This window comes from Haliaeetus albicilla, chromosome 7, assembly GCF_947461875.1.
Source record: "Haliaeetus albicilla chromosome 7, bHalAlb1.1, whole genome shotgun sequence".
Classification (NCBI taxonomy): Eukaryota; Metazoa; Chordata; class Aves; order Accipitriformes; family Accipitridae; genus Haliaeetus; species Haliaeetus albicilla.
Genome location: NC_091489.1, coordinates 11541680 through 11559957, shown reverse-complemented (window position 1 = coordinate 11559957; position 18278 = coordinate 11541680). Strand labels below are relative to the sequence as shown.

Here is an 18278-nt window from a genome sequence, read left to right as displayed (position 1 = left end):
CAAGATGGGATCTATCCCCAGAAATTAGATTTGTAAGCTGCAGAGATCTTCCTCTGAGCTAGTTACCCTAGGCTCTCTTTCCATAGTCAGGAAATAAGTGCTTCTGAAGTATAGTTTCTTTAAGGTAAATATTAGTTAGAAGAGGTGAGAAAACTAGACATTTTCGAAGTGTTTATCTGACTGTACAAAGAGAGTGACTAATAAGAGCATGAATAGTTCATCTGTAAATACTATGTTTCAGAGACGACAATGAGATAGGACAGATAGTGTCTCTGCTTTGTTGTTTCTCCCCGCCCCCCGTGTATGCGCTATCTTTCTTTAAGACTAGTACGTAGGAATTCTGTTCAGCTGTCCTGGTTTATGACTTTTAATAAGCATGCTAACATAGAACAGTTTTCAATTTAAAAGATCCCTTTGTGTTGGCTGCAACAGTTTGCTGCAGTGCTGGGATGCCTGGGAAAAATGAGCTGAATCAGCCCACTTGTGGCAGCTCCTCTGCTGCTGTCTCAGACAGAGGTGCTTAGAAAAGCAGTTGATGAAAACACTACCTTCCTCTTCTGAAGGCAGCTGCTGCACTTGCATGCAGCTGTTCTTTCTAATGCGTAGATTTAAGTTGCAAAAAGTGTAATTTTTTGCTGGCATATCATGAAAATTTAAGTGGCACTAAAGACAGAAGGTAGGCTCCCAAAGACATGTGAGCCAAGGAAGATTGTGCCTTTGGCCACAGGAACAATTTTTCAAGACCATGGCATACAGCTGATGATTACTGACACCTGTTTTGCTTGTAAGATGGAATAGATCTCTTTCTGCTTAAATATTTTTTCCACTAAAAGTTGGTTGGTTTTTTTTTTTCCTTTTCATACCCCACTGTTATTAATTTACACCTTGGCTGAATTTGTGACTGATTTTGTTGCTGGGGGAACAGACTTCTCAGCTGTATGGCACAACATCTTCATTTCTGTGTGACAGCAGACAGGATCCATTACTCAGTTTTGTGAGTGTTTACCTTCAGCTGGGTTTTTCTTAGGGCAACTCTCTCCAAAAGGCAATTTGTAGTGTAAATGTTTAAAAGAATATTTTGGTCTTTTGCATAAATCCAAAGCTTGCCCATTACAGTACACTTTTAATTTGGCTGAATTCAGCTTCCCCCCCCCCCCCCCTTCATTTTTTAACTATAGAAACAACAGAAGAGAGGACAGAACCCTCTGACCCAGGACACTCAGGTAACAGGAATGGTCATGTGCATACTGACAGTTTGTGTCTGGGTCCAGTATCTCTGACCCAGGGGGGCTGGTGTCTCATAACTTAACTATCCCATCTATTGAGATGTGAACACCTGAAGAGCCTTGTCTTGGTCCAAAAAGAAATAATGCCACCACCAACGCCCTCCAAGGAGAGCTCTTTCATAGTGGAAGTTCCCCTGCAGATGAAGCCCCATTAGCAGAGGAACTTCTCCACTCTGATTTTAATTAGATCCATCAATCTTGCATCTTCTGTGAGAAAATGAACTGATCTGACTGTAATGTTTCAGCTCAAGGGTGTTTTGTAATAAAAATTTAAACAAATATGCTATCAACCACCTTGTCCATTCTGGGCTGTGCAGCAGGGTGTCTCTCCTGCTTTGATAGTTAGGCATGCATTTGGGATGGAGAGCTCTTTGGTGCAGGAACCTAATTCTTCTCCTGAAAAGTATCATGTTGCCTTTATTTTGCCTGACAAAATAACAGTGTAAGGGGCTGGTTAGCGCTCAGAGGAAAAGCTTACGCGAAGAAGTGCGAGAGTGCTTACTGCTGCATGGTTCATTGAGGACCAGACCCCCAGCCCCCTTGAGAGAAGCCCCATGGCAAGCTGGTGAGAAGTGGGCTCCAGTCTGTTCCCCTGACCAGCCAGGTCCTTCAGGATGTGGTACTGAAGCATGATTTTAAGCTGAGAGTACCTTCCTCACAGGTAAGAGCATTACAGAGCTCTGGTATCTGCTGCCTTAGCAATCAGGGTACAGGGGGTGTTGTAGATTTGAGCACCTTCATAAATTGTTCTCAAAGTAAGTCAGGCCCTAGTGCTGATCCATAGACCCCTCTTCTGCTGCCTTCAACGCTACAAACTTTTAATTAAAATATTTACTTTTTTAAAAGACAGATTTTTGTGGTTTAATCGATTCTTTAATCTACCAGTCTCCTCCTCTTTGACACATTTGTTGTTCTAAATACAGAACTTAATTGGGCTCAATATATTGTTATTTCTATAATTAAATTCCCTGTTAACTGCTGAATCACAAATGCTGTGTGAAAAACCCAGTTCTTCCCTACAACTTACTTAATTGTTAAGCATCCTTTCACAGAGGGATAGTGTCATTACTTGGTCATTTATGTTTTACATTTGTTAGAGTTTGAAAAAAAAAAAAATTAATAAATACTAAACACGAAAACAGTGCCAACTATTACTATAAGGAAACAGAATTGTTAGGGTTGTGGACTTTTTTTCTCCTCCTTTAAGCACAGTTGTTCTAATGCAGTCATTGTTAACACAATTTCCATTAGCTTAATGCAAATACCTAAAATCAGCCCATGGTAGGACTAGAAAGTACATTATTTCCTGACTGAATATCTAATGCTGTGCTTCAGCTGAGCATGTTGACTGAATGCCATCAAAACTTGAAGGCTAATTTTCCGTTTTAATATTTGACAGGGCTTCATGCATTATTGCTGTTTCGTAATATGTATATATAACATTTTTAAAATAAAAGCAGTCTGCTTCTCAATGATCAAATTTAATATCTGTCATGAAAGTGAGAATGATTCCAGACTAAATCACTAAAGATCAAAAACTGGAGAAAATATGCACAGATTTATGAGGAGAAAACACTGCTTAATCTCATTTATAGAAATGCAAACCAACACTGAAAATGCTAGCACATAGAAATGGGCTATCACAGCACCCTAGTGTTAAAATTAATCTTCTTCAGAACGAAATTTTCAGCATTTAGCAATGAGAAGTGCCATCCTTGAACACCACAAAACTTGAAAGAACTCCATACTTTTTCTTATGTTACTGCAATATATTCCTTTTATTTATTATTGTCTCAGAGGAAGAATGTTACAATGTAGTGTTTGAAGCAGCATTTACTTGGCAGCAGAGGACAAAGGATGCATACAAACACAGGCAGAAAAACAACTTTATACATAACCTCATATTCAGAACAAAAATAAAAGCCACCAAATTCACTACTGAGACCTTTTTTTACTTATGTAGGGGAGTATTTTTAAGGATTCTTTGCCTAGAGAATGATGTAGCTTGATAAAAGCAAAGTACTTTGCAGAGAACAGAATATAAAGCTATTTCCAATACTACTCATGAAGATAGGTCTGAGGTAGAAAGGTGGTCATGGCTTTCCTCTTCTGTAAAATGTGGGGTTTTTTCTTCTCAAAATTACTACACTACTTTTTTTTAATAGATGAAGCATTTATAGGAGCCAGCATCTTCTCTTCCCACTTTGACAATTTTGCTCCACTCACTCGGGAATAATACTTAGCATTTATATAGAGCTTTTCAAACACTAACTAAGCAAGCTCTACAACACCTTTGAGAGGTAAGTACTATCATCCCCATTTTACAGATGGGAAAACAGAGGCAGAATGGTTAAATAATTTGCCGAAGGGTTCAGAAAGAACTGGCGTCGGAGCCAACACTAGCACGTGGTCAACGCTGTGCCCAAATCACTCCTTGAGCAGCAGCAGCAGTCCAGGAGTGAATACTGTGGGTGCAGGACAGTCTAAGTTGGCACCACTTCACAAAAACACTAGAAATTCCTGACCTGCTGTCTTAATGTCCTCTAGCGTTTTTCGGTAGCAGTAAAGAATTTACAACTCTTCCAATACCATTTTGAGATTTTTTTTTTTCTTCAGTAATAATTAAGAACAACACAGTTTAGTTTCTCTCCACTATACATGAAATATATTGCATGCAGTTTTACCAATAAAGGGTGTCCTGAAATTAAAGCAAGTGTCCATGCAGCATTGGTAAACTCTGTGAAGGCAATAAAATCTCTTATGACAATTTTAAAACTAGAGATCAGCTGATCAGTGACATAACTTTCCCGTAATTATCCCTACTTAAAGTACATAAATAAATGATTTCAAAGATAAAGATGAGTTGCAAGATTACAATGCCAAATGATAGTATCTAAGCGCATTGCAGTTTTGAAGAAAACGTTCCATTGCTAATAGTATTGGAAAGGGCTTTCTAATTGTCTCTTCATTTCCAAGAGGCAAACAAAAGGAGACGAGGATCTCACAGAAATGAGCTTTACTTCACAGACTGTAAATTCCAAAACTTGAAGCAAGTTTGGCACAGCAGGGAACAGCAAAGCTTTGTCTCTGAACAAAGTTGGGAAAGATTACACTAACTTAGACCTTACTACAAACAACTTAAGCTATCATCTAAGTCCTCTTTTTAGCTATCTCCTGATTCAAAGTAAAGTAAGGCTCAAAAAAATAATCCTCCAAATGAGTGTGTTGGCTGGAAATAACTAAAAGAAAGTTAAAAATACCATTTTGGTGCATGAGGAAGATGATTTGAAATGAGAGTCTACCTTGTTTAATAGAGTTAAAAATACTGTAGCTTGCACCCAACGGCAATTTTTGTTAATCAATAACAGTAATGCAGATTATGGGAACTTCATATGCCAATCCTGAAAACAACTCAAGGGTATTCTGAAATCTGTGTGGTCAGATGGTTAGCGTATAAATAATCATTACAGAATATTAAATGTGTGAGAATATAACTAAAGGTATTTTACAATGTAAAAGCAAAGAGCTAAAAGGAATGTATAAATGTAACATTTTGCTCCAAACTCCTTATGCAGTTCTCTTTACGATTATCAAAAAGAACGTATATAAAGCCCCTGCCCCTTTTCCCGCGGCTGTATATTTATACAAATCAGTGACAAATACTCCACTGCTCGTTAATTTACAGTTGCATAGAAAGGGAAGAAGAAGAAGAAGAAGAAAAAAAATCAATACTATAAAAACCACATCCTCATCTTTGGGTATTCAGTGTTTTACTATTTCAAGTAGAACACGCAGTCAGAGCGATCGGCATGTTCAGGGTCCCATGCAGCCTTCTGATGAAGTGGAACTCGCAATCGATGCTTTGTAGAAAAGGGTTGTACTGCACGTCAGGAAGCGCTGGTCGACGTCCAAATGAACACTTCACATTGCCTGTCATGATGAGAAATAACCCTGTCAGTACCACATTAACACATGCAGAGAGCTCTAACTGCTCTGGGCTCGGTTCAGTTAGTTAAGGATTCTGAGGTCATTTTACAAACCCCCTGTATTTTAAAAATTTAGATGTATTGGCCCAAGACTCAGCAAATCACTGAGGCATGTAGTTAAGAGAAATCTAATTTTACTATACTGCAGTGCTTAAAATTCTTGTTGAGTAAGGCCTAGAGGATGTTAGCCTACAGAGCAGTAAATATAGACTCTCCATGTTCTGCCTAAACTTTTTTTCTATGGATGCAAACTACTGTCCTATCTGAAGCCTAAGTGGTAAAAAAGGGAGAGTATACAGAGTCTGGATTTGGAGGCAGCCCTTTCAAATGTGAAGCTTATTTCCAGGGTCCTGTTTCAGGATTCTGTTCCTGAACAGACAAACGTGCCTTCTCTAATGGTTCTGGAAGGGTAGATTTGCAGTGAGACCATTTGGGAATCATCCTGTACCTAAAAAAAAAAATCAAATGCTTTTTCAGGAAGATTAGTATTATTCACTGATTCACTGAAAGCTATCTCTGTGCCTGCTCAGAGGAAGGATTTCTGAAAAATGCTAGTTTAATTCACTGATTTAGCTTATCAAGAGATGAAAACACAAAGTCTGAGTTAACTGAGTACAGGGCATGATTCATCCCATTCTCTTTAGGAATTCCTGTTTGGGAGGACAATCTTACTATCCTAGATATTGCAATCCAAAAAAGCGTTTGCAGAGCAATATTTCTGAATTTTTAGTTATTCATTTGGGGGAGGTCTGACCTTGCAAACTGTGGATTAATGGGCAAGGTGAAGCAATCTGGGGGAGTAAATAGATTCTTTCCCTACCACTTAGTTCTTCTCAAGTCTCACACAGCAATTTGTGGTAGTCTTTAAAACTTATTTAACAATGAAACTTCCAAAAGAACTCTGCAACAACACAAGATTATGTTGTTCCTTCTTTGTCGTACGTGGGCTCCAATGTCAACCTAAACCTATAGCAAGTGTTTTTCCTATTTTTGTTACTTATAACAGAAATTTAACTCATTATTCATACCAGTTAGATTTTCAAGAACAAGTATCTAAATACCAGATTGCTTTCCACATTTTTGTGAACTCTGAAAGCAGCCAAATTTCTGCTTTGGGTTTGTAAAGTGGTTGCCTACTGGGAGAAGGCAGCTTAATCTAATGCCTAAGATGCTGCGTGGCTCTTGATCCTTGCGCCCTGGTGCCCATACCTCCTGAAACTGGAGGACCAGGACATATGGATGTCTTTGCAAGAACCAGCTTTGATCTTGCAAGCTGATGCTGGCTTGAAACTAATTGGCCAGGATAGATCCAAGCTGATTCCATCTGGTTAGCATCCCAGAACTGCACACCATAGTACATTTGGTAATGCCTGAACTAGTAAGGAATTTTCCAGAATCTAGCCTTCCTGTTACATTGGTCTAGCTTCCAAAGAAACCTCTAGGGAAAAATATAGAAAAAAACCCCAGACACTTTGCTTTAATGGAACTTTTCCACTTGCTTTACTTTGCTTCCAATAACTATGCAAGTATGTAAACATGTCTCATACCTGTGGTCTGCCAGTGAAACTTGCTGCAAATAGAAAAAAAAACAAAAGAAATTCAGAAATTTACATGATTCTGCATCTTGGCAGTTTAAAAACAAAGCCAGTATCAGGAAAATATGTACTACAGAAGAACAAAAAGACTCCTATCTTTTAAAAAACTAAACATTTAACTAGGAGTATGTTGTAAAGGTCTATACACAACTTTATTCACAAATTTACAGCATTATGAATATATAGTTTATATGAATTGTTCCTTTTTCACCACTTGTGACCATATAGACCTATGGGCAGTGTGCTATAAAATCGTCTGTTCAAAGGCTCTGTTCTGGAAGTCACTCGGATGCACAGGCAAGACTGCTGCACAATGTTGCACACCCACCTGGTTCTGAGGACCAACCTCATAAATAAGGAAGGAAAAGAGGCATTATATCCATAATCAAAGGATCTGGGGAGCAAAAAAAAAACCCCAAACCCAACCATTAAGAGCAGTGCAGGCCCTACTATATGAATAACTGCTTCATAAGAGATACTTGGACTAAGCAGAAATACCGATTTCAAGATGAATTATAACCTGAAACCCATAAAAACTAATACAGCAAATAAGAAGTCTGGCTCTATGATACAGTCAAGGTGGGATAAAAATAATCTCAGATGCTAGTAAGGCTCAGATGCTAGTAACTCCTTAATGAAAGCTGCGGCCAAGGTGGGAGAGACCAGTAGTAACGAGGCTGTGAAAAAATAGCTTTTTTTTTTTTTTTTTTAAATAAACGGACGTATGTTGAACATGAAGGCTGTTCTAATAAAATTTAGCTTGGGTATAATTAAAAAATGATACAGATATTATTTTTTAAGGCTAGGAATACAGTGATGCCTTAAAACAGATTGCGTAGGGAGTCCATGGAGTTTGCGTCACTAGAAGTTTTACAGAACAGGTTAGACAATTGCCCGTCCAGAAAGACAGATCCATCTCAAATGGCCACAGGAAAAGATGAGGGACTAGATGGTCTGTCACGGTCTTCCCTAGCAAAACTCAGAGTTGAATGCACTTTGTTGGGAAGGCCAGACTTATAATCCTCATTCCAGGCTTCTAAAAGAGTATATGAATCTTACATGGTTAAAAAAATATACTCCTAGTAACTCTCCCAAAAGTAAGAGATGTTACAGAACGACTGAAGAAGACCAAACAAAGGTAGTACGTCCTAACTGGGGCATGCTGGTTTGGTTTGATTTCTGCAGCAGCATGTCAATGACAGAGGGAAAAGTCACATGAAATTTGGAACTGTGACTTCTTTTAATCTTAAATGCTCAGATACACTTCACAATATGAAAGGATGTGGGGCCCTGGTTTTCACTCAGAGTCCCCTCCTGCCTCATTCAGGGTATTGTTTTCACGGATATTAGGTTCTCTTTTTTCCATGTTTCCTGGTCGCAGAGAACAGCCATCATTATCATAGCTTGCCCTGACAGAGGGCAATTTGTTTTAAATTCATTTGGGGCAAATGACCAGGTAGCTGTATAATTCTTATACATGCAAGACAGGAATTTGGAAAAAAAAAAAAAAAAAAAAAAAAAGAACAGATACTGGAGTTGCATTTTCTACTGATTTGTATATACACACACGCCCTTGAGTTGTGCTGAGTAGCATCACTAGCTGTTGACTTTGAGAAGAGATGCTCCTTAAAATCTAATCCTTAATTTGCAAAACTATGGGCTTTGAACTGCAGTTCTTCACAGCCAAGCAATACAGATACAAGAGACAGAAGGGGTATTTTAACAGGGTTCACTGAGTTTACAAAATAGAGTAGAATTCCAATCTCGATGCTTCTGCGAGAACTGGGCATAAACACCGTCCCTGTCACTTCTGACTTTTAAAACTGACCATCATTATTACATTTCATTTGAAAGAACTGTTGAAAGTTTAAGAATATATCAAAGTTTCCACTACTGTTTTTCTAAGGCAAAGAGCTGAAGGTGTAGATATATATGTATGTATGTAAAAAAAAAAAAATACACTGAATAACAAAGTTGCCACTTTACTCTCCCTGCCAAAGCCAACAATCTGTATGAAATACTGCTGGAAACGGAGAGATAGCTACTCACTCTTGTAAGTGAAGTGATATTCTGGAATATCACCACCGGAAATATATGTCAGCTGATATAAGCCATGCATAGGAAACTAATTAGTTTTCCTTTTGATCTCTCTTTAATAGATGCTGAATAAAATACCAACTTTCAATACATTTAAGCAGAGGAAGGTGTTATGTGCTGTGTTAACTCTTATTTTCTCTGGTCAATTAGTTTCATAACTAGTTCAATAATTAGTTCAGGCAGTCAGGATTGGGCTATGGTCCCTCCTGTTGCCTAAGGCCTTTTTTTCAAGTTTTATTAGAAAACCAGCATTCAGAATTTCTGAATCTACATTCACTTAAGTTCTATATAAAGTTTATATCAGCAGCTACTAGGATTCTAGGTCTCTTTTCCTTTACATGGGCACAGCTGAGAATTCCATATGGAGCTACAGGCTTTTCTTAACAGTGAATCACTTCCACTTAAAACATGAGAGTATTTGTTTATTTACCTTCACAAATAGTGTCTGTTGAGGAACTTTAAAGAACAGAATTACATAGCTTGTGTATCATGACAGGAAATCTCATCAGAAAGAAGATTTTTTTTCCTAGTCAATACCACAAGAATGACTTTTTTCTTCAAAAGACCACCTCAAATTCAATACTATTCTCAGAGACATATTTTGTTACACTTACAGCAGCAAGCTGGAAACGTGCTGTTGATTTGCTCCATAACATCTGTTAGATCTGTATTGGTATCATGAGGTGGAACTAACAAGTCATCTGCAGATATGACAACAAAACAGAGCAATGAATTTAGTTACTAGACGGAAAAAAAGAGACAACGACAACAACATTCTGAAAGGCATTCTCATCCAACCTTCCAGTTAAATAGTCCTTTATATTTCAAGGCAAACCACTACCTGAAGCCTTTGTAACTTAGTGTGCAGGAACTGTCATTGATAATTGCCAGCCTTGGGAGAGGAGGTGAAAGTTACAGTATTGATTTGCAGCAGAACTCATTTCTCTTTTACTAAAGCTTAATCATTGCACCCAAGATTTAAGTAGAAGAAATTGTCAAGAAGGAGCAGTATGTAAGAATTTACAGTTAAAATAAATAAAAGGTTTACAAGATGAGGGAACTATACTCAGTAGCTGCTCAATTAAAATTCTGTTCCATTTTCAGATGATTTGTCATGTAACTTTCAGAGCAAATACACCATTCTTTTTCTGAAAAAAGCATTTATCTTTTAGATGGTCTTTATTCAACATGCACCAGCAATTTCACTAGTGTTAAAATCCTCCTTGCCATTTTTGGGGGTTTGTTTTGTTTTTTTTTTTTTAAATGCTGCTTAAAATTAGCCAAGAGAATGGTTAGGGAATACAACTGGCTCTGTTCCTGGCAGTGTTCTTAGATAGCATGTCTTATAAATCTAGCATTACATTAAATCAGACTCGAAGAAGTTCCATGTTTTTCCAGATAAAGTAAAAACACATGTCAACACTGAATGAAAACTTTTCAGTATGCAACAGAATATTTTTCCTGTTTTCCACAGGAGTAAAATCATTTTTTAATCTCCAACACAAAAGCTTGAAAATAAAAACGGGGAGGAAATTGCAGTTAAGACAATTTTTTTTCCCCCTAATTTTGAGCATTCAATGGTCTGTAGCTATTTCTGCTAATTCCCAGTGGAATTAATGAGTTTGGATATTGGAGAATTTAAAATAATCTTTCAAGAGAGAAATCCCCTCATGTGCAGAGGCTCTACACTTAAATACCCAATAATTCCTAAAGATGTGAAGTCTTTGAGGGGTGGGGTCATCAAAATAGCAGGATGAGCCGAGGATACACAAGAATTTTTACAGCAGCCATCAGGAAGCTTCGATTACATGTTTTGGACATTTGTTGCTGTATCTGACAGATTACTTGGGTGCATAAGTGTACTGTAAAACAAACAGCTGTTGGCCATTTTGGTCGAATGAAAACTGGCTCCCCCTTCAAGTGAGGATGGATTTGCCCAGTAAATTCACTTGCTCAAAACAGGTGGGACCAAGGACTCCGTTGACAGAAATCCATAATTCAGAGCCACACGGATTCCTGTGATACTGCAGCTGTTTGCAAGTGTGGGGAAGCAACAGCTCCAGCTGCAGTAAGTCTTGTTCCCAGTAGCATCACAAAGATCAGTTCCTTTTTATTTATAAATCTTTCCAGAAAGATGCCAACAAGCTGATTCAGTAGTCACCTACAGACCCACACAACACATTATCTGATCGAAACACTTACCTGTCTGCAGAAACTGGGAGCTTGTCTCTTGCTCGAGCGGGTAGCCAAGGGCAGAGTGCTGGGGCGAAGCACAGGGGGAGGTGCCGTTAACCCGGGAGTCTGACTCGGGCTACATTAAAGACAATAATACCCAAATTTAGATAAATTGTATAAATTTAAGTTTGGGCTTGTATGCAGTCATCCCGCTCCCTTCCTTTTTTATATGCTCTTTCTTGTTTGTTCTCCAAACTATTGAAAGTTGGCCTAGGTCTATACAACCGTTGCGGGGGGGAACCAAACCAACAACTTGTTAAAAGAAAATTCAGACTTAAGTGTAATTCTTATGAGACTGCAGTTGACGGTCTTGTTAAAAACAATGTTCCGTTGTGAGCATGCATCATAGAAACACAAGGTTACGTACAACCCAAACAGCCTGTCCGAGGCTCTCGGTCCAGCTACGCAGAAAGACTACACAGTGGTATTACTGGGGTTGTATATACATGTGTGGATATACACATACATATACACGTATACAGAGGACATTCAGCTAAAGTCACCTAAGAAGCCTTACTGGGATGACTGATCACGCTTAGAAACAACTGTTCAATCATGAACAGTTTTGCAAAACTCCTTCACAATCAAGCTGAGTGAAGACGCAAGATTTGAGAGAACTTTGTTAAATCTAGCTAGCCATCACTCCTGCTGACACTGCTTCTCAATAGTGTGGAGTACACCAAATTTACAGGAAAACTATGTACTGTGTGAACTCCAGAAATATATGAGAAGGAACCCATATACTTTGAAAACTGTGTTATAGGCAAGCCTTTCTGGACTCTTAAATTCACGTGAAGATTCAAGTTCTATATTACGTTTAGTTGTAACCATGTATCTGTTGGAGATAATGTGCAAGTACACATATATGGACACGAAATAAGACAAGACTGTAAGACTGCTTCACCACAACAACTCAGAAATATCAGAAGGGATCTTATTCAGGCATTTTTTCCTCTTTTCCTTCTTTCTTGGAAGAAATCATTTGAGAAAGAAAGTAGTAATACAGTAATACAGTATTTGAACTCCAGAAGTGATTGTTCTGAAGAAACAGAAGGACATGGAATAGTATTTACATGAGGCAGTTATAGAATCTTAGCTGAAATGGTTGCCCCTATCATTTGTCTTTTCAATTGCAAATCATCAAATTACTTCCAAACAGCTTATTTAAGTAAATCTGTGAAAAGCAGATATAGAATTAATAATAATAAAAAGAATTACTTTTAAGATCTGTTTGAAACTGAGACTTAACAAGTACCTAGAAGAGCTATGAGACTCGATGCAAAGAAGTAACACACAGAATGGCTATTAATTTGTGCACAAGTTTGCTCCTTTGCAGCTCACAGCCTTAAGTGCAACATTCGATTTTTTGCAACAACTTCCAGTTTAAGAAAAAAAATCTTCAACAAAACTGAAGATTGTTGAACAATGAAAGATACTTTTACTTCTATACACAGTGGTGAGGAATAGAAGGAAATGTTCCCTTGAGTACTCAGCAAATCTTTTTTTATCCTCAAAATCTCATCTCTCTTTCAGCATGACAATACCAACTTCCAGCTTTGACTAAAATAAATCAAGAGCTATTGCTCTGCATATAGAAGACAAAGAAAAATGGAAATGTTTTCAAGCCAGCCAAGGATTTTACCATCAAGACACTCCTATGAACAGTGAATGCCGATCAAGTAGTTAAGCAATTTGCTATTCAGTATCAGGCTTCCACCCAGCTACAGGGTCGAGGTAAAATGAGTGGTGATTTTAAATAGGCCAAGCCCGGGGTAACTAACCCCAGGTAATTCTGTATAGCCAGGAACCTCTGTTCAAGAAGAAGTTAGAGCTATAATGGGAAAGAGATGAAGCAAACTCTCCAAGGGTTAAGAGTTACTTCAGTACAGAAAAACGAGGCTAACTCCAGTGGCAGAGTGGCTGTTTGCCACCCCACAAACAGATGGACAGGGAGAATTTGCATCATCCAAAATGCAAACTTGCACCTGGACCGGATCTCTCTCCCTCTTCAAGCAGTAACTGCAGACAAATGGTGTGGAGATGACTAAGGGTGACTGAGGAAAGAAGATCAGTGCTGGACTTGATACAAAACTGCAGTACAGCAACACATAAGCTAGATCAAGGATAGTGAGGCACTGCAAAGTCAAGATTAATTAGGATAGAAAAGAGATGCCTACAAAATTAAACGAAGAGTTAGTAGTGAAGGTTATTTAGTACCACTTAGGAGTGCTATTGCAAATGACAAAAAAAGCCCTGCAGACCACGAGGACTTTAAAAGTGGATAAACTGAGAGCAAACAAAACATACTTGGAATACTTTACGTTGATATACCATATATTGCTGCAGCAGTCAGAATGAAATACCGCAGTTGGATTTAAAAAAAAACAACCCAAAACACAACAGAAAACATATCCCCTTCTAATCAGAGGACAATGTCTGATGACTTCATTTTAATTTAAATACACCGATAAATGTTACACTACATAGTTCCAGTGACTGCAATAACAAGAAAAGCCAAAACAAACCCAAACTCTCTTCTTCCAAACTCAGGACAATACAGTTAAGCAGATGAAGAGTGGGCTTTGGAGCAGAAAGGGAAGGGTTCTGGTAGTGGCACAAATGCCTTTATATAATAATCAGATACTGAAAAATGTTAAATGCAAAATAGTTGAGGATATAGCTGCATGCATTTACATGATTTAACAGTTTTACTGGGAGAAAACCCAAGAAAAAAACTGTAGAAAATCATGTTCTACTTGACCCCAGTTGTGTAACACCTACAAAATCTGGTCACTTCCATCACCAATCCCCTTCAGGCATTATGAAGTTCATGTATTCTCATTCAAAACAACCCAGCAGACAATCCTTAAGCCAGAAGCCATAAGAAAATAGCCCTAGTTGTTCCTATATGGCTGCTTCTTCATCCTGAATAAATAAAAGCAGGGATACTGAGCACGCCCCTATAAGGATGAAGGGGAAGTTTCCAACACCAGTTTCTGGGAGTTTTCAAACTTCTTTTTATGCAAAACCAAATAAAGATATGAAGGGACAGATAAATTCTTCTCCAGAGAACTCTGAAATTGAGGGATTTTTCTGCAGTACACCAGTTTTTAAAGCATTTCAAAGGAGATATTTATTATAACCAGTTTTTCACTGTGCCTCCTGTGGGTGTCTTTTCCAAAGAAGAGCCTGAAGTGTTCTGTAGCTTAATGGATACATGAGACATACCCATTCTTCCCCTGACTTCTGTTGCTTTTGGTGAAAAACAAAATGCACCCCACCTCCAAATCACAGGAAACCTCAAAAAGGCCAATTCCCTTGCCACATCTATTACAGATGTTTCTTCTTGTTCCAGACTTATTCTCCCAGCTACAAAAGAAACAAAGTCTCCTCTGCTCTTTTGATAAAGCTCCTCTGTTTACAGTTGGAGAGGGAGCTGCAGTCACTATTTACTCTGTCATATAGCCATTGACAGATGATTTTAGCTCCCATTAACTTCAATATCAAATCCAATATGAAACCTCTATTCAGTAGCTCAGACAATCAGAGAAAAATCCAGAGAGACTTTAAATGCCCTTCATAATAGGTCTTACTTCTACTTTGCACATGCAGTATCTAAAAGGGATGAAAACAGAAAAAAGAAAATGTATTCTTTATTTCTTCTCTCTATAATTAACATGTTGGTATCAAAGATGTCACATGCTAGTTCCGTTTCACCTTCCTCTTTGACACTATAATCAATCAGGCAGAAAAAAATCGCAACATTGTGTGACAGCTACCATTCCTTTGGGCTTGCTAAAGTAAAAATAGTGTGGTAACCTCAGAATTGTGACCCAAAGTAGGCAAATGTACAGTGAGGATGCATGCATATTTCTGCTAAAGGTGCTCTCTGAAGAATGTCCTAGAATGCTCTCATCTAGATTAAAGAGTTACTACAGGAAAGTTTCTAAGTTTCACTAATTCTCTACCCAAATATCTGTGTGTAGACAGACTCACTCCATATCTTTTAGAGAAAAAAATCCCAGTATTTTAGATTCAGTGGCAAGTTATTAACCCAAACAACAGTCAGGAGGCTGAGCGGAGAAGAGAAATGGAGAGACTTCTGCTGTCGACAGAAGAGAGAAACAGAGATGGCATGAAATGCCAGTCATGGCAAAGAAATTGCTATTAGACAGTTGTGACCTTTAATACTGGTAATTATTATTACAGGAATGACAGAGTTGTCACATATTTTGACATTGGGACTTATGAGAGTCTTCCATGCAAATCACCCATCTCATTAATGCAATAAGGTATTCCTTATATCCACTAAAAAAATAATTGGGACAGCCAATAAAAGCAAAAGCAATAAATAAACATACTTAGAGCCTCAGCTGGCTTCTGATAAAGTCCTTCCCCAAGAACTGAAAGAGATAAAGACTTTCATAGACAGTAATGGCCTAGGTGATAGAAAAACAAACATGCTGAAGGGTCGTCATTTTTTCAGAAAGTTGAGGGGGCAGCAATGGGATTCAGTGCTGCACTAATGTCAAAACAAAGAAGTTTCAAAGAACATATACTAAAAATTTGAATTATTTACAATTTCTGAATCCCCTTCAGAGGAGTAGCTTCAGCATCCTTGGAGACAGCTTGCAAAAAATCTGCTTAGTGGCAGGTCAAAAAAACCACGCCAAACAAATTAGGATGCATATAGAAAAGCATATTGAAAAGTCACAGTTATATTATAAAAGCAATAATGCAGACCACCTCATATACTTGACTTCATACCAGCCACTTCATTAAAAGACAGAGGAAAACCAGGAACAGCTTAGGAAATGGCACTTGGAACAATCAGAAGCATGGCATGACTCCCACATAGGAAGGAGATTTTGGACAGGAAGCAAAAGAGCAACAGTATACAGTAAATGAGGTGTAAATGATCAGAAATACTGAAAAAGGTCAACTCTCTTCTACCTTACCCTATCAGAAACCACACGCTGCAGAATTCCCAGAAAAATGCAAAAGCAGAACTGATAAAAAGAAATTACTGCCCCTCTGCCCACCCAGTTTATCACAACACACATGTATCCTCTAAAGGTCTTACTAAGAATGTTATAAGGATACTGAAAAGATTACAAAATCCACAACTACAATAGAAAAAAAGGAAAGTTCTAAAGGGTGAACATGTTCCTGCTTTAAGCACTAAGCCGAAAATGAGTACGGGTTTCGCAGAACTTCTGTGTTTCTATTCTACAGCTGTTTCTTTGCAGATTTTAAACCCTTCTCTGAAACACCTAGTATTGGCCACAGTTCTCAAGATACTTACTTCATGAATTATTGTTAACAGTTGCACCAGTTGTCTTCCCTGTTAAATACTTAAGTTACTCAAATACTGATTAAAGATGCTAGAATAACAGTAACAAATAACAAAAATACTCTGGTATAGGGGTAGGGAAGCCCTTGGAACAGATGCATCTTAATGCTATTCACCCAAAACTGCCTAGAAAAATGACAGAATCAGCCAGCGAAACAAACAAAAAATATCTTTATCACTGTAAGAAGAGTATTATCTACAGCAGGAACTTCTGCCATTTTGATACCTGGTTTATGCAGTCTGTTTCTTGGCTTAGTTAAATTCTCTACTATGTGCAGCCAGTCACTTGACTTGTGGAAGGCAGCAATCATTTGCCTTACTGTACTCTGACCCAAGTGTAATGCTTAGTTAGGGGAAAACATTCATACAAATTTCTCTTCATCATTCAAGCTTTCACACACAATATAGTACAAACTAATATCTCTTACAGCAACATCTACAAGGTGGTGTTATTTTTATAATCTAGATGTGCATATGCTGACTTAAAAAACAATCAACATTTCTTCCCCCAACAAAGAAACCCTACAATCTCTTGCTACTGACATTTGCTAAAAGGCTCTTGCCTTTAGCATTTACTTGTGCACAGACCATTTTGTTGTAGCTTATTGGTCTAAATATGCTACTCAAGAGGAACTGGATTTTTAATGTAATGAATTGCTCCTTTGCATTTTAGATGTATCTTTGGCCATCTGTCTTTGGCACGCTAAGAAAGGTTTCAGTGACTAACTGTGACAATAAATAAACAAATTATTTAAGGAAAGATTGGAAAACTGAAGTCAAATACAGGGTACGACTGGCACCACTACTTGGAATAGGGTATATATTTTCTTCCCCTGCTTTTTAATTCATGAAAAACTATTGCAGCTGTTTGTGTTATTCTCAATGTTTCATAAGTCACCATCATCACTCCCGCACTTGTAATCATCTTGTGCTCATTTGACTTTCACCATGGCTTATACTAGAGGGTAGGAAAAAATATCTCTTCATGCTAGAAATTACCAAGTGCAACAGACCAAGCTAGTGGGGTGAAAATATTTGCAGTAAAATTCCAATGCCTCTGTTCCACCAAGAAATCTATTGTGCAGAAAATACACTGGGGGAAAGATATCAGTGTACATCTACCTGCTCAAGTAGCTGCCGCAGCCGGTGAAGCTGAGACTCCAACTGTTTATTGTGATCTTCCAATATTTGCATCCTTGCTTCCAGGCGACCTTTATGTTGCCTCAGAAGCTTAGCTTCAGCAATGAGCTCGGCATCTTCAGAAGCATGCTGAGGTGACACAACGGACTCAGGAGGTGATGCAAGAGGGTTTATTCCTCTCCGAAGATGTTGCTCCTTTAGTTGCTCATATTCTATCTGCAGACTCCTGGTATATTGAAAAGAGGAGGAGAATGATGACTTAAGCAAATTAAAATAAAAAACTTCCTAAGATCAAATGATATTATCATCACCTCCAACTAAGAACACAAGTAGCTCAAACAAAGACAATGTCTTGACTTGTAGTTTATGGGGGAAAAAAGCCCAAAACACCAAACAATAAAGTAGAGGTGAAACTAAGGTTCACAGACCCACCGTCTTCTACCTAACAGAGTCAGGCTATGCATGACACATGCATTGATTGATTCCCCCCCCAAAAATACTGACACCTGGGTGTATCTCTTCTCATCTCCAACAACAATACACAGTACATGCATGGCTCAAACAACAACAATGAGGTGACAATTCA

At 38.1% G+C, this 18278-nt stretch overlaps 1 protein-coding gene across 4 annotated transcripts in view; it reads right to left on the bottom strand.

The window, feature by feature from the left end:
• Positions 1 to 3031: 3031 nt before the first annotated feature.
• The window catches only part of UTRN (utrophin), a 386688-nt gene continuing 371441 nt past the window's right edge, over positions 3032 to 18278 (bottom strand). For all 4 annotated transcript variants that reach the window (XM_069786921.1, XM_069786920.1, XM_069786922.1 and 1 more), the window contains 5 exons: positions 17675 to 17918; positions 11167 to 11275; positions 9579 to 9665; positions 6820 to 6842; positions 3032 to 5216 (listed from right to left, as the gene is read on the bottom strand). In XM_069786921.1, coding sequence (XP_069643022.1) covers positions 5208 to 5216; positions 6820 to 6842; positions 9579 to 9665; positions 11167 to 11275; positions 17675 to 17918 — 472 coding nt within the window. In that variant the 3' untranslated portion in view covers positions 3032 to 5207. The remainder of the gene's footprint in view (positions 5217 to 6819; positions 6843 to 9578; positions 9666 to 11166; positions 11276 to 17674; positions 17919 to 18278) is intronic.